Genomic DNA, 13,887 nt, shown 5'->3' with positions numbered 1-13,887 from the left:
GTACACTCAGTAAAGTTTTTTGCTTGCATGTGAGTTTTTTGTATTATATTTTGTTATAATTTTATATTACGTGTACATTTTCAATTTGATCATTTTTCTTTTTTTTTTGATATTTTTATGGGCATTGATAGGATAGTGAAGTGTGTGGGGGGGGAGTTGAACCCGGGCCACTGCGGCAATAGCTTTGTACATGGGGCGCCTGCTCTACCACTAAGCCACCAACGCCCCTTGGTCATTTTTCAAAGATTGAGTAAAGAGACTTTTTTTAAGTCGCTTTAGTTAACCAGACTAGATTTCTCCCGAGGGATGCTCTGCAGTAGTTTAACTTTTTCCTGCGTGAAGTATCTTGTAGCTTGCAAAGGCTGCTTCCCCAACAGTGCTTGTACTTTTCTCGAGTATGTCGATTTTATATTACTTTACACTCCTACTTCACCACATCTCAGAGGGAAATATTGCTCTTTCTACGTCATTACGTTTATTTTATAACTAAAGTTACTAGTTAGCCGTTTAGCACAATGAGTACTTTTGGTACTTTTAGCATATTTTGAAGCTAATACTTGTGTAATTTTACCAAAGTAAGACTTTGAAGGCAGGACTTTTACTTGTAACAGAGTATTTCTTCTTTTGCTTAAAAGCTCTGAGTACTTCTTCCACCACTAAACATAGTGGAGCATTTAGCAGCTAACAAGTCAGCTATTTTCCCCAGGAGTTGGTGGCGACCAAAAACAGAGCTGAAAGGAAAGTGAATATTGAAATGAATGCTCATGTTTCGCTGTATCTGCTGGATGTGTAAATTAGCATGTGTTTTCTAACCAGTTTGTGGCATCAACTTCATAAGGTGATAATATATCAGTATTGTGCGTGCAGCTTGTTTCGGCCACCCTAAGGTGCCCAGAAAGTCAGTTGATACAGCTTTCATTTTCATACAAAACCATTACTTCAATAAAAATTTGAGTGATAGCTGTAAACCCTTTTTTAAACACCTTTAGTCCTGCAGCTCTGATGAAACTGTCTTTGCTAAAGTTGTACAGTATAATGTACTAAGTAAAGTTTAAGCGCAGTGTCACTTCACCTCAAGTGTCTTTTTGTCTAAGAGTGAAGACAACATTAGTTATGTGTGTGTGTGTGTGTGTGTGTAGATTGGCAGGCTGGTGTCTGTTTGTCTTTCGCATGCTCATGTACTGTGTGTAAGCGACAGAGAGCAAACAGAGAAAGCTGAGCTGTGCAGGGTATCTCTTGTATAATAACTGAGAGCTTTAGTGAGGCTGGATGAATTTTAATAGAGTTCTGCGGGGTATTCCATCGCCTCTGGTCCCACGGCTCAAAGATCAGAGAGAATTTTCAAGCATGGTGTCCCTCAGCCTCTCATACTCGCTCCCTCTCATTCTTTCTCTCTTCCTCTCTTTTTCCCCTCCGCACTCCTCTTCCCATTTTCACTCTCCCTCTTTTCTCATTTTGAACTCCCTTTTCCAATCCTTTCCTTCCTCTTGGGCTTTTGTCTCTCTCTTAATCCCTTTCTGCGTCTCACACTTTCTGTTGCTTTTCCTCCCTCCATCTCTCTCTCTCTCTCTCTCTCCACTCCGTCTCCCTGTGAAATTTGTATTAGAGCCACTCGTGGCGTAATTATTGCTAAGCCTCTCTCAGTTCCCTGGCACAGAGAACAACTCATGACTCTCAGCACAAAAACTTGCTACTGAAGGACAAAATGCTGTGATGAACTTTCAAAATCATGCACAATGGCTGACAAAATGTTTGGATAGTTTTTTCCCTCTCCCTGCCTCAGAGCCATTTAAGGAGTTTAATACTTTTTTTACTCGTATCTAAGTTCTACAAGCACAAAATTTATGGAAGATGTTACACATTTATAATTCAGACACTGCATTTACATATGTTCTACCACTCCTCCTTGGTGTCAGACCACACATGAGGGTGTAGGTACAAGCTCCGAGATGATCTATTCATCCCTAAAGGTCAGAGTTTGGAATTATAAAAAAAAGGAGACACCAAAGAGAAGTATGAAAGACAACAAGGCTGCCTTGACAGCAACATGGTGCACAACAGCTCAACACGATGACATTAGACGACCAGAGCTGGTAGAAAAGTCTTGAATGGTGTCTGTGATTTGTGACTTTTATTTCATTAGAGTGTGCTGGAGTCAGAAAGTTGGCAAGAGACTGGTGATAATTACTAATTCATAAGGATTAATGGTTGCTATTTAAAAACCTACCATTCCGTGGAGAGCCGAACGAACGTTGTGTCTTCCTACTGGGACCCTTAAGATAAAATATGCCCCTGGCTAATCTTACAAGAACATGGCTCATAAAAATTCAACTCCACAGCACTTTGGCACTGGAAATAAAAAGAAATAGTGTAACTGAAGTTATGCTTTACATCAAGTTACCTACATAAACTGTCCCTGAGTGGCAACTTTTTTGTCATGTGAGTGGCCTTATTAATTATCTTAGACCTTTGAAGGCACCCCAAAATTAAAAACATATTTCTCCTCTTACCTGCAGTGCTGTTAATCAGTCTAGATTGTTTTGGTGTGAGCTGGCAAGCGTTGGAGATATTCAGCCAAAGTGTGTCACTAGAAATGAGGGACTCCTGAAGGAAAAGTCAGGGTACAGAGAGAACCAGAAAGTGAAAGAGGAAGAGAGGCAATGGCCACATGTAAGGAAGCACCAGGTGTGACAGACAGAGCTGAAGGTGAGGAGTGAAGCAGACTAATTTTCAGCAAATAAAACCTGCTGTATCAGGCTCAGTCTTAAAGCTACAGTAAAGACAGATATTAAACTAGAGTACCTTAGGCACCAGTTGGTACCTACCATGGACCATCCATCGGTACCTACCATGCTATCTTCACGGAAAGGGGGCAAATAATGTGCCAAAGTTACACTAAACTTCGACAAGGGAAGAAGTAACATCACCTTTTTTCAAAATTATTTCTGCACACTGGGGTCCCTAAACAGTCTTGCAATTATATACATTTGGTATGACTGAAAAACTAAGAGTTAACAGCCATATACTCTTTACACTATTTCAGTTCTGCACACAATTTGATCTTACACATTTATACCTTACAGTACTTTTTGCAGTCAATGTTTGATTTTACTTGTCTCTGCTGCCCTCCCACCCCTGATGGGTTTGGAAGAGGGGCCCACTTTGGCAGGCCTGGCCTTCGGCATCAGATACCTATGCACCGAGGCGACGGTAAGGGCTGCACTGGAATTTTTGATGCTTCGAGCAACTAAAGAGTGGAAATGTTCGCATGGGTTGGGCAGGAGGAAAGGAGGTGGTGGATGGGCCCAACAAATTCTGGACTTTCACCCAGGAGGCTGTTTGTTTCCCCTGTGAACCAAGTCAACTGAGTTATTCTCCTAACAGTGTAGTGTGCTAGTTTGTGTAGCACACTGCATGAGTGATGTATATCATGTGACGTTACATTATGTTCGTAAAAAAAACTACTAATGAGGTTTTTACTATCCCTTACCGTGTGCTTTGGTTGCCTAAACCTGAGAAAGTAAACCTAAAAACTTTTTTACCCATGTCTGAAATTTATTTTGAAAAGAGACCACATGTGTTTAACAAGCTGAAGCTGTACATTTCCTGTGCTTCTGTGCGATGATACAGCTGGCAGGTGTAGTTCGGTTGACAACAAATAGTTCCTAATTGAAACTGCTCACAACAAGGTCTGTGGATTATCTTTATTAATCGAGTTATGATTTTTGGCACTTTGAAGACCACAAACCAAATGCCACCTATTTCCATTTTATTCAAGAAAAGACGTCTCTACGGCTGATATCTCCAACATTGTGCAGCTCACACCAAAATAATCTACACTGAAAAACAGCGTTACAGGTAAGAGGACTATTGGGTATTTTTGATTTTGGAGTGAACTGTCCCTTTAATCAAACACTAAAAGTTTATTGATGCGTGAGAAAAGTTGGCACAGTGGTACTGCCATTTAAGGTCAATTTTGCCCCTCACAGAGTATATCTAGGGGAGCTAAATCAAAAATGTAAGTCAACAAGTTGCATCATTCTTTATCCAAGTAAATCACCTTGCATGACCTGCAGCCTAACGACTTCTCATGCACAGATATTTTTGCAGTGACTTTGCACAAATCAGCAACCCAAAAACGGCTGGAGATGTCACAGAGAAAAGCAATTGCTGTCTAAGAATTAAAATAGAAGTCTGTCAGCAATGTGTGCGTACAATGTGTATCACATCATTAGCTGCTGCTGTAACTGTGAAGTGACAGACAGGACAGGAAGGCAAGTGCTGCAGAAATATATTTGTGCAAGTCAGCGTTTGTTTTTTGCCCTCAGTTCTAATAAAAGTTATGTATTTAATAGTAGCAAAAACACAGACAATACTTTTTGTTGTTCATCTTTGAAAATAATGCCAGCATCTAATAACTACAGTCTGTTTCCATCTACTGTATCTGGGCCACAACGATCTGTAATAATCTGTGTTGTGTAATGTCGCCCCCATGTGGCATAAAGTGTTATAGCAGCTGTGGAGAACAGTCATGTTTAAAGATGCAACATTTTTGTATTTAACAAGTCCACATGAAATTCTCTTTTCAACATGGGCGAAAAAGCACAGAAGTTGTGAAATCAATGCAAACAGCAAATAATATTCCTACTGTACATTTAATGACATCTTTATAGTGGAGTTTGGTTAGTTTGGAAGATTTCTGTTGTAGTTTTCAACTAGAAGTTGGTTTGTACTTCAGTTTAAGGATGCCGTCAGGTTGAAAGTCAGATATTGACATTAAGGTGCAAACCACGTGCCTGTTGTACCAGAGCGTGTAATGTTCTTTACAGGTCTTTAAGTTAAAACGAATCCCTTTAATCCTGTATTTCTATAGCACGGTAGCTCTGTCACCCACATTCTCAGGCATGAGACAAAGAAAATTGATTTCTTAATGTATTCTGAAAATCCTGTCATTTAAGTTTTTTGCTAAATCAGCCCTTTTTTACTGTTTGACCTCTGAAACTTTTTCCTGTTAGTAACACAACACCCTTTTCAGTCCTCACAAGACACTGCATTACGACACTCAAACACTTTGCATGCTCCTCTCCAACACTCGTAAGTTCCATGCTACATTCAAACATTTCCTCTGTGCACCATTAAGAGCTGCACAGATGAAGGTTGCTAAGAAACATGTTCCCCCTTTAATGAGGCAGCACCCCCTTTGGACCAATTAAGGACACCAATTACATTTTCACTTAAGCAAGGGGACAAAAGTCGTTAAATGAAAGTCTTAAAGAAGAAACTTATTTGGGATCTTTTATTCAGTTTTCAACAGCTACCTCTTGAGTGGTAATCAGTGTTATTTTGTAAGTGCTAGATCAGCAGGCAGTTGTTTTATCTTGGTTTTGTCAGAATGCGTCTTGTAAATTGAGATATCATGTGCAAAATGGTTAGTTGTATCAAAATATTTGAATAAGTTTGTCTTTCAAATGTGAAGGTATGTATATTTGAGACAATATGGCCTTAATATTTTGCATGTATTAGTATGGTAAATAAGTCGCCATGCTGTGGATTTAAGTTAACTTTAAACTGGAATGCTAAGCCAACATTGTCACATTTTAATAAATCATTAATTATCTTTGATACCAGAGGAGTTTTACATCAGTCGCCAGGATAAATGTTGGCATTGTACATTTCTGCAAACCACAGATGTGTAACCTTTGTATGTTATTATACAACAAGTATGTTGAAACTGTGTTTGGGCACAAAAACCACTTGGTTATGGTGAGAAAAAGAAAAAGTTTTAGCCTAAAATACCCAGTTTGGTGCCACAGTCACAGCTGGAAATACCACAATGTCTCACTAAAAACAACAACAACAAAAAAAAGGTTTCATTATTTCTTGGTTTCAAACGGTGGTCTGCAGCTTGGCAGCCATCTTGCCTAGGTCTCACGCCATCGACAATCCCCATTTGTCAGCTCATACACATGTAATCAGAACTACTTCACTTTAGGAACGTTGATATGATATGTGTGAAATGTACAGATGTAATTTTTCCATAGTTTGCAGAAACATACAATGCCAATATTTTCTTCTGGCTCACAGGCTATTGACATCGTGCATAAGTAGACATCTGACATGAGCAGTAGGAATTCATAGTGCAGTTCAGACAATCAGTGGTTCTGTGATGCAAAACAGTTGCCCTGAGTCACAAGAATTACGACGACATTTAAAATAGCGAAATAATACTTCCTCATTAAAATATCCATAGGCACGAAGAATAGATGCAAATAAGCCTGGCATTAATTTCCTTCAGTCTGAGACACAATGTCAACACAATACATGAGCAAACCAAACATTTGAGTCACCATTATTACCTGGAAGAAAAGTCAAATGCTTAAAAGAAAATGCAGCTTTATGCATTAAACTCTTCTGTGATAATAGCTGGTGTCAAATTACTCTGATTGCATGTTCCGGTTTAAAGAAGATTCAAACATTACGACAATAAGCTTCACCAAAAAAAAAAGTTTATGACATAGCACACATGTTAAAATTCACACCATATGAGAAAAGTCTCAAAATATCCCAGAAACATCGGACAGCACCATTTTCAGCTGAACATACTTTGCGATTATCAAAAATCACAATACTGTAGAGGGTTTCCTCCTGACAGCTTATCTGTTGATTCAGTGGAAAAAAAAAATATTAAAGATGTAAAGCTGGATTATTTTGACTCCAAATGACCCAGGCCTAAAACTGTACGCATCCAGTTTTAAAGTGCAATTTGAGTCCTTGTTTGATCCAGTGAAGAAATGGGCAAATGCAATGTTCAGATGTGGCTGGTTTAAATTTAAGACACTTAGCACACGTGGGCCTGCAGCGCTTTGTCATTATACCTTGTCAAGTATACGAGAGTCTGCCGCCTGAGGAGAGGCTATCTGCCCCCTCTGCGCTGCACAACAATGGTCCCTGCCACGATGTCGTACACAGTCCTGTTGTGCTGGAAGAAGAGCAAGGTGATGAAGACGGGAAAGAGGAAGGCAATGGAGAAGTTCTTGTTGAGCGCTCGCACTGTAGAGCTGTGAAAGTTAAGACAAAAGAAACAAGACGTAACAAGAGATTAGACTGAGACTGCATTCAGTGTGAACTTAGTGTTAGACACCAGAATAGACTCAAACGTGGACAATCAAATTTAAAAGTATCCAGTGTGTGATTACTCACGCAGAGAATGAAACATTAGATGCTGGAACTACGAGGACTCGATTGGGTCGCACCAGAGTGGATGTGTCACACGTCACCACCCGCAGACCGAGCAGGAACTTCCCTGGTGTGGCACCACCGGCACCCCAGATACAGATGGTCTGATTGGACAAGAAGGACAGATTTACACAGTTTAATACTGCACGCAATTTCTTTTTTTTGCTAATGTGAGATGCACATTGGTAATAACCCTGTGAGCTCCTGACCATCCTTATAAAATGCACATTACAACAGCTAAAGGCAGAACTTATTAATTATAGCATGCAGCAGGAGTTAAAAGTCAAGAAACTAACTGTCAGCTTTACACAAACAAGTGCAGAAGCTTAGACAGAAGGAAACATGCCAGATGGCATTAGTGCGAGCAGAGGTGTCTGAGCGTCCCAGGGCTGGCTCCCACCTGGGAAAACAACCGCTGATGCAGAAGTCAAACAAGAGACACGATACATGACTTCATCTACGGCAACTATGAATGCAACGTTGCATCAGTGTCCTCTGTGGGAAGTAATGTTGTGTTGCAGGAGAACTCAGACTCCTATTATTACACACAAGCATGTGACAACGAGGCGGCTCATGCTGAGTGTGAATGGAGGAAATGGGGAATGTTATATCATTTATTTTCACTACAAATACAACTGATGTGTTAGGAAGAAGTCCCTTAACTCATTCATTCCCTCCCCGTAGACTTGAAAGGTGTTTCTAAATGTTGTAAATGGATCGATGTGAAATTAATTTTGAGCAATATGTCAATATGAATCAACTATCAAGCATTGTATTATGCAACTTTGGTTATAAACACGAACCACACAGCTTGACGAGCTAAAATATTGCATGTTGCATCTGTACCACCTTTGTCGAGGCAGTGCAGAGACTCACCTCATAGATGCACACTAGCACCCTGTAGACCAGAGCGACAGCCATCATCTTCTGCAGGTCCTCCATGGACGTGTTCTCATCTATCTCCTCCACGATGAAGTGGGTGATGAATTTGGCAATGTCCCTTTAAAGAGAGGAGACTGTGTGAGACTGTGTGAGGATACATCTGGGGAATGTAATGCAGACTTTTTGGAGATGCAAATTCTGTATTTTGCATTAACTGATGCCTGAATCTGTTTAATAGCTTCACTCACTTCATACCACTCAGATGCATGATCCACAGCACGATGGTGGCCTTCACACAAAACAGGATAAAGAAGTCCACCGTCTCAGCCAGGAACCTCTGGAGAGGAGAGGGGATGGTGTACTCCCGTCCTGCAGGGAAGCACATGAAAAGACAAGTGTACTGAGAATACTCTTGCACCCAGTGGGACACATTTCTGCATTAGCCTGTCTAATTTAAATAATGAAATAAATTACCTTGACTGGCTACAGCAGGTCTGCTGAACTTATCAGAGGTTAACAAAGCACTTAAAAGACCCTAATGACTCTAAGCATTTAAGCTTGTTTCCACAGGGCATTATACTTAACCCTGCTTCCCATCAGGCACATGACCCAGCTTGTACAGAATAATGCCCACACACATTAGTGCAGGCCTTTGGATACTACTGCAGCTCACTGTAACACTGGCCCATACCTGCCTGAGGTGGATTTCCATTCTGCTGCTGCTGGGTTGGCCGCCGGGCATCCGTAGCTGAGGTCTGCTCCGTGTGGGCACCACCTGGGTGAGGGTAGGGTGCAGGGAAGCTGAGGGGGTAAGGGTAGCTGTACCCGTTCAGGGCGTCGAAAGCCTGCTGCCCACCGCCGGATGTCGATGCAGGTGGACCCGATGTCTGAGCGCTCGTGCCCGGCGGAGGGAAACTGCAGTGAGGAGGGAAGGGGAAGGCTGACAGAGCCAAGCAGCTCTGCCAGTGGGCATAGCCCCAGTAATACTGCCACATCCACTGCTGCAACTTCGCGCAGTACTCCGTTGTCGCGTTTGTCTGAGGCTGCTTTGCGTCTCCTTCTGGGCCGCGGCTGTCACTCGGCGGTGTCGCAGACATGTCTGACCCACTTCACAGTCTAATGTCACGAGAAAATATTTTTTAAAACGTCTGCACGGTGTCAGGTGATGTCTCCTTAGCTCCGCTCATTAGCTCCCTGCTGTGCTGCTGCTGGATACAGGCACAGCGCTGGTTTGTAAATACAGGGATTTCCAGGACCACGTAATGTTAAATGGTACCTTCCAGGTTGGTGTCGTTGTGAAATATTTCAGTCATTCAAATAAAACAATAACATGTAATTTATAATTACATTATCTACCTCGTTTATGCAGTAGATATCAGTGAAATGCCATCAAGTTGTGGAAATTGCTAATAACACCCCCCTTTTGTCATTAATGGTATGCTCCATTTAAAGGAGCAGCCTGTGTATTTTCCTAATGTGCTGCAACAGCTCCATCACAAGGCCCAAAATCACGTTCTCGCAGTAGCTTGCGGTAACAAAAACTATTTATTGCACTATTATTTAAATTAAATTAATAAACAGAACATTTTTTTTCAGTTTACTGGGGAGTGCCCTAAACTTCAGGAGTTTGGCAGGGTGTATGTGACACCTTATCTAGTAGTCATGGTGATTTCTTTACTGGGTGACTTTACCAAGTCCAGCTTCAAACAATAACCATGCTATAAGGCTCACAAACATTTTGCTGGCCATTGCTAATAAAAAATGTATTGCGTTAAAATGGAAATCAAATTCCCCCCTCCAAATTGTAATGTGGTTTTTAATGAATAAAATGAATAGCTGTGTACCAGGGGTGTCAAACTCATTTTCGTTCAGGGGCCACATACAGCCCAGTTTGATCTCCAGTGGGCTGCACCAGTAAAACCATTACATAATAACCTATAGATAACGACACCTTTAAATTTTTCCCTTTTAAAGTGTAAAGAAGTCGATTCTGAAAACGTTCATCCATTTACACAACAGATGATATCCTCAGAAAAATATGTGCAAACCCAACAGTATGTCTCAGTTTTTCCACATTCAGTCAGTCTACTACTCACTTTCATTACATGTGATTTTTTAAAAAATAATTTAAAAGTGGAAGCTATGGAAAAAACAGGTTAAGTCATCCCTTATCTTATAAACCATTTACAGTCTAAAGTTCTGTCAGTGCCTCAGCAGCAGGGTACCACCAATATAGTTTTACGATAGAAGTCTGATATTGATTGATTGATATTTTTTACGATGTTCTATATCTTTAAATATGACCACCGTAAGTGTTCATTGTTATTTCAGAGAGCTGTATTCTGGTCAGGGTGGAAAAGCCTCTGAGGCAGCATTTTACATGAAGTACCTACTCACTGTTTAAACCTGGTATCTCTTAGCCTTCACAGGTGCATCAATGATAGGTGTGCAAAGTCATCTAGTGGGCCAGATTGGACCCTTTTTTGGGCCGGTTCTGGCCCCCGGGCCGTATGTTTGACCTTCCTGCTGTATACCTTTACAGAAAATCAATTACAGGTTGAGAAATAAGAGTGAAACATTGTACAAGATTATATATCACTTAAAATCTCTGTACAGTCTTCCTGTATTGAGAATGTGCCTGACTATATGACTATGTGTCTGACTTATACAACCTAGTAGACTGGACATCCCTCCACACCAGACGACTCCGCCATTGGCTTCAGCTCATTTACAAAACCATACTTGGTATGACACCTCCCTACCTCTCCTCCCTCCTGCACCTCTCCCACTCCGCCCTCAATTTAAGGTCCAGTAAACTCATTAAACTCTCCATCCCCAAAGCCCGCACAGTCTTTGGACGCAACACTTTCCGCTTTGCTGCAGCTAATGACTGGAACACCATTCAAAACACCCTCAAACTTACCGTCCTCACATCACTCACAGTCTTTAAACAAAATTTGCAACAAATTATAGTTGACTCTTGCACCTGTTGAGTAGGCCTACTTGTCATGTTTGTACTGTTTTTCACCTTTATTGTATTGTATTTATTAATTGTTTATTAATTGTTTATTGTGTATTTTATATAACTTTATTTTTTATTTTTAGCATCCACTCCCCCTCTCCCTCCAGAGAGCCTTTGCTCTTTGGTTCAGGCTGCATTTGTAAATAAGAATTTGTTCTTAATTGCTTGCCTGGGTAAATAAAGGTTAAATAAATAAAAAAATATATGATCCCTAATGTAGATGTTGCCCTGTGACTCTCAATGTTGTGTTTAGTTACATTATTTTGTTGCCATGTTGCACTTTGTTTATTTGATTAAATTTTGAAGTTGTTCATTTTTTACTGATTTCTGTATTTTCTATATTGCCATTTGATGGTTATATGTTGTTTATTAATGTGTTTGACTTCAATATGTAAAATAAAATATTTAAAGAATATAAACTAAAATTGAATATTACCTATTAGTTTTATTTTAAGGGAATGTCAGCATCTGAAGAGCTTTTATTGGCTTCTTAATGTTGGTCCAAAATATAGGCTGAAGTCAGGTAATCTGAGATATCAGGTAAAACGAGGAAAAAAGGTTTGCACACTTGGGCTCTTAAAATATTACTGCATTGTTACTACACATGTCCTTTACATGAAACAATTATTGTTATTGGTCTAAGATAACTATAATGGGCAGAGCAAGAGAACTTGCAAGGAAAACTACGTGGTATGTTGATTTTCCTGGACAACTTTAATAATTCAATGGATTAATGACTGAACTAATAAATTAATTTAACCATTTAAAAAACAAAATGTGTCCCCCAATGTTACTTTACCAACTGTCCCATTTTACCTGAACATGTCACGGGAGTGAAGTAGGGGTAATTGAGGTGTTTGTAGGTCCAAAGTTTCTAAATTATTTTACTCTGCAACGTATTTTCTTTATAGAAATATGGCAGAGAACCAATTGTCCAAATTACCAGACTTCACCCTTATCTTTATTTGTCCACTCATTTCAGCATGGTCTGCATGTCTCTTATCAGATATAATGACAGCTATGTATCAGCAACCACAACCAAGATATATCTCATCTCATCTTATCTTATCGTCTGGCTTGACTTATTCCAAATGTTTTAGTTCTGCAGTGTACAGACAGAAACACCAGCTGTCAGCGATTGAACAGGTTCAGCAGGTTCTACATGGGAACAGTATCATATGAGGGAGATCCTATATTTATCTTGGCCCAATAAACTAAGGTGTCCATCGTCACCAAGTTTCACCAGTAGGACGTATGGCGTGTTGTGTTTGTTAGGTATGTATATAATTAACTATATATAAACTCACAAACTGAATGAAATCCATCTTGTTTTAGCTTAAAAGGTCAATAACACTAACATTTTAGTGTAACGAGGAACTTCCGTTTTTAAGCTTAAGTGTGAATTACTCTGCACTCAGTCTCAAATTTCATGATAACAAGTGTGAAAACACAAATAGCTACTGACGCTCAGAGATAAATGTCCTTCCTCTTACTCAAAGAACACAACCTTTCAGCTGCACCACAAGAGAGCAGCAGAGGCCTGTTGATTCAAAATCATCACACATCAAATACAACCATTAGAATAGTCTCTATTATTTCTATTAATGTTATATGTTCTATATTACTGATGGGATGGTATAACCTCAAATGTAAAAATGTTGCTGGCTACATCTTTCTCTTGCTTTCCTTAAGTCAGGCTCATTATATAAATAAATATATATATTCATCTTGATCTTTTTGATGTACATCCTCAGGGTGGGAGGTGTGATTTTGGGCTTGCAGCCACATTTAGGGAACCCGAACATCCGAGTTATGTGACAAATCAGTAGTCTGCCACAGAGGCCATCAGGGTCAAACACTCAAAACTCAGTAAAAGCTGCTGCGGAAACGGCTTTGATTCAAAAGAGCTGCTGGCCAGCCAACTGATGAAAAGCGCTCTCTCTCGCTCTCTCTCTCTCTCTCTCTCTCTCTCTCTCTCTCTCACACACACACACACACACACACACACACACGCACACACACACACACACACACACACACACAGCCTCTCTCTCTTCTTTTTTATATCCCTCTTTCCCAAATGCAGGTGCTGCCCACTCATGTCTCCCACTCTCTCCTCCATTGCACCTCTCTTCTTACGTCTCCCCGTATCTGTCTTTGTCTCACCCTTTCTCTCATTTTCTCCCCCTCCTCTCTCTGATTACTAAAGGGGTGAGGAGGGAGGGGGTGTATTTTATTTGCTGACTGGGCTGGCCCAGCTCTGTGGGTTAGGTGTTAGGTCTGCCAGTTCGAAATGATTGTGCCTGGCCCAGTGAATGGAACCAGTGAGGCGGACGCCAATCCGACCCCAATGAACGTTATCCCTGTCGACAGAGGCCATACGATGACTGTGCCCAAAAGTAATCGGGCCCAAATAAAAGCTGCGTCCGGCAAACGCTGACCCCCATAGAACCCGACAACTTGGTGGGATTACTGCTGTGGAGGTGTGTGTGCGTGTGTGTGTGTGTGTTTGTCTGTGAGAGTAAGTGTGTATGGTGGAAGAGGGCTGATGGGAGATTGGTTGAACTGGTCATTGTACTGGTGGCAGTTGGGCAATGTAGGCTATAGCCCAGATGTGGAAAGTAACTGAGTTCACTCTGCAGAATGCAGAATAGTATTAAATTAGTCAGTATTTTTATTTTGTGAGATGCTTTTGCTTGATTACTTCACTGTATATCCATCATACATTTGCCCCATCACACCTGGTG

At 40.6% G+C, this 13,887-nt stretch overlaps 1 protein-coding gene across 1 annotated transcript; it reads right to left on the bottom strand.

The window, feature by feature from the left end:
• Window positions 1-5,294: 5,294 nt before the first annotated feature.
• fam8a1a (family with sequence similarity 8 member A1a) lies at window positions 5,295-9,351 on the bottom strand. Its single transcript, XM_033636640.2, has 5 exons — window positions 8,810-9,351; window positions 8,367-8,487; window positions 8,113-8,236; window positions 7,201-7,340; window positions 5,295-7,058 (listed from the first exon to the last, which is right to left on the bottom strand). Exons 1-5 carry the CDS (start codon window positions 9,213-9,215, stop codon window positions 6,914-6,916), a joined length of 936 nt encoding a protein of 311 aa, XP_033492531.1. The 5' UTR covers window positions 9,216-9,351; the 3' UTR covers window positions 5,295-6,913.
• Window positions 9,352-13,887: the final 4,536 nt, after the last annotated feature.

The sequence above is a fragment of the Epinephelus lanceolatus genome, chromosome 16 (genome assembly GCF_041903045.1).
Source record: "Epinephelus lanceolatus isolate andai-2023 chromosome 16, ASM4190304v1, whole genome shotgun sequence".
Lineage (NCBI taxonomy): Eukaryota > Metazoa > Chordata > Actinopteri > Perciformes > Serranidae > Epinephelus > Epinephelus lanceolatus.
Note: the sequence above shows the minus strand (reverse complement) of the source record. Positions and strands in the feature narration are given on the sequence as shown.

Excerpts from the sequence above, each read along its gene's own strand:
- fam8a1a (XM_033636640.2), bottom strand. The coding sequence starts at position 9,215 with ATGTCTGCGACACCGCCGAGTGACAGCCGCGGCCCAGAAGGAGACGCA. Across the intron at positions 7,341-8,112 it reads TGCTAGTGTGCATCTATGAG|ACCATCTGTATCTGGGGTGC; the intron begins GTGAGTCTCTGC and ends TTGTCCAATCAG. Across the intron at positions 7,059-7,200 it reads TCTAATGTTTCATTCTCTGC|CTCTACAGTGCGAGCGCTCA; the intron begins GTGAGTAATCAC and ends TAACTTTCACAG.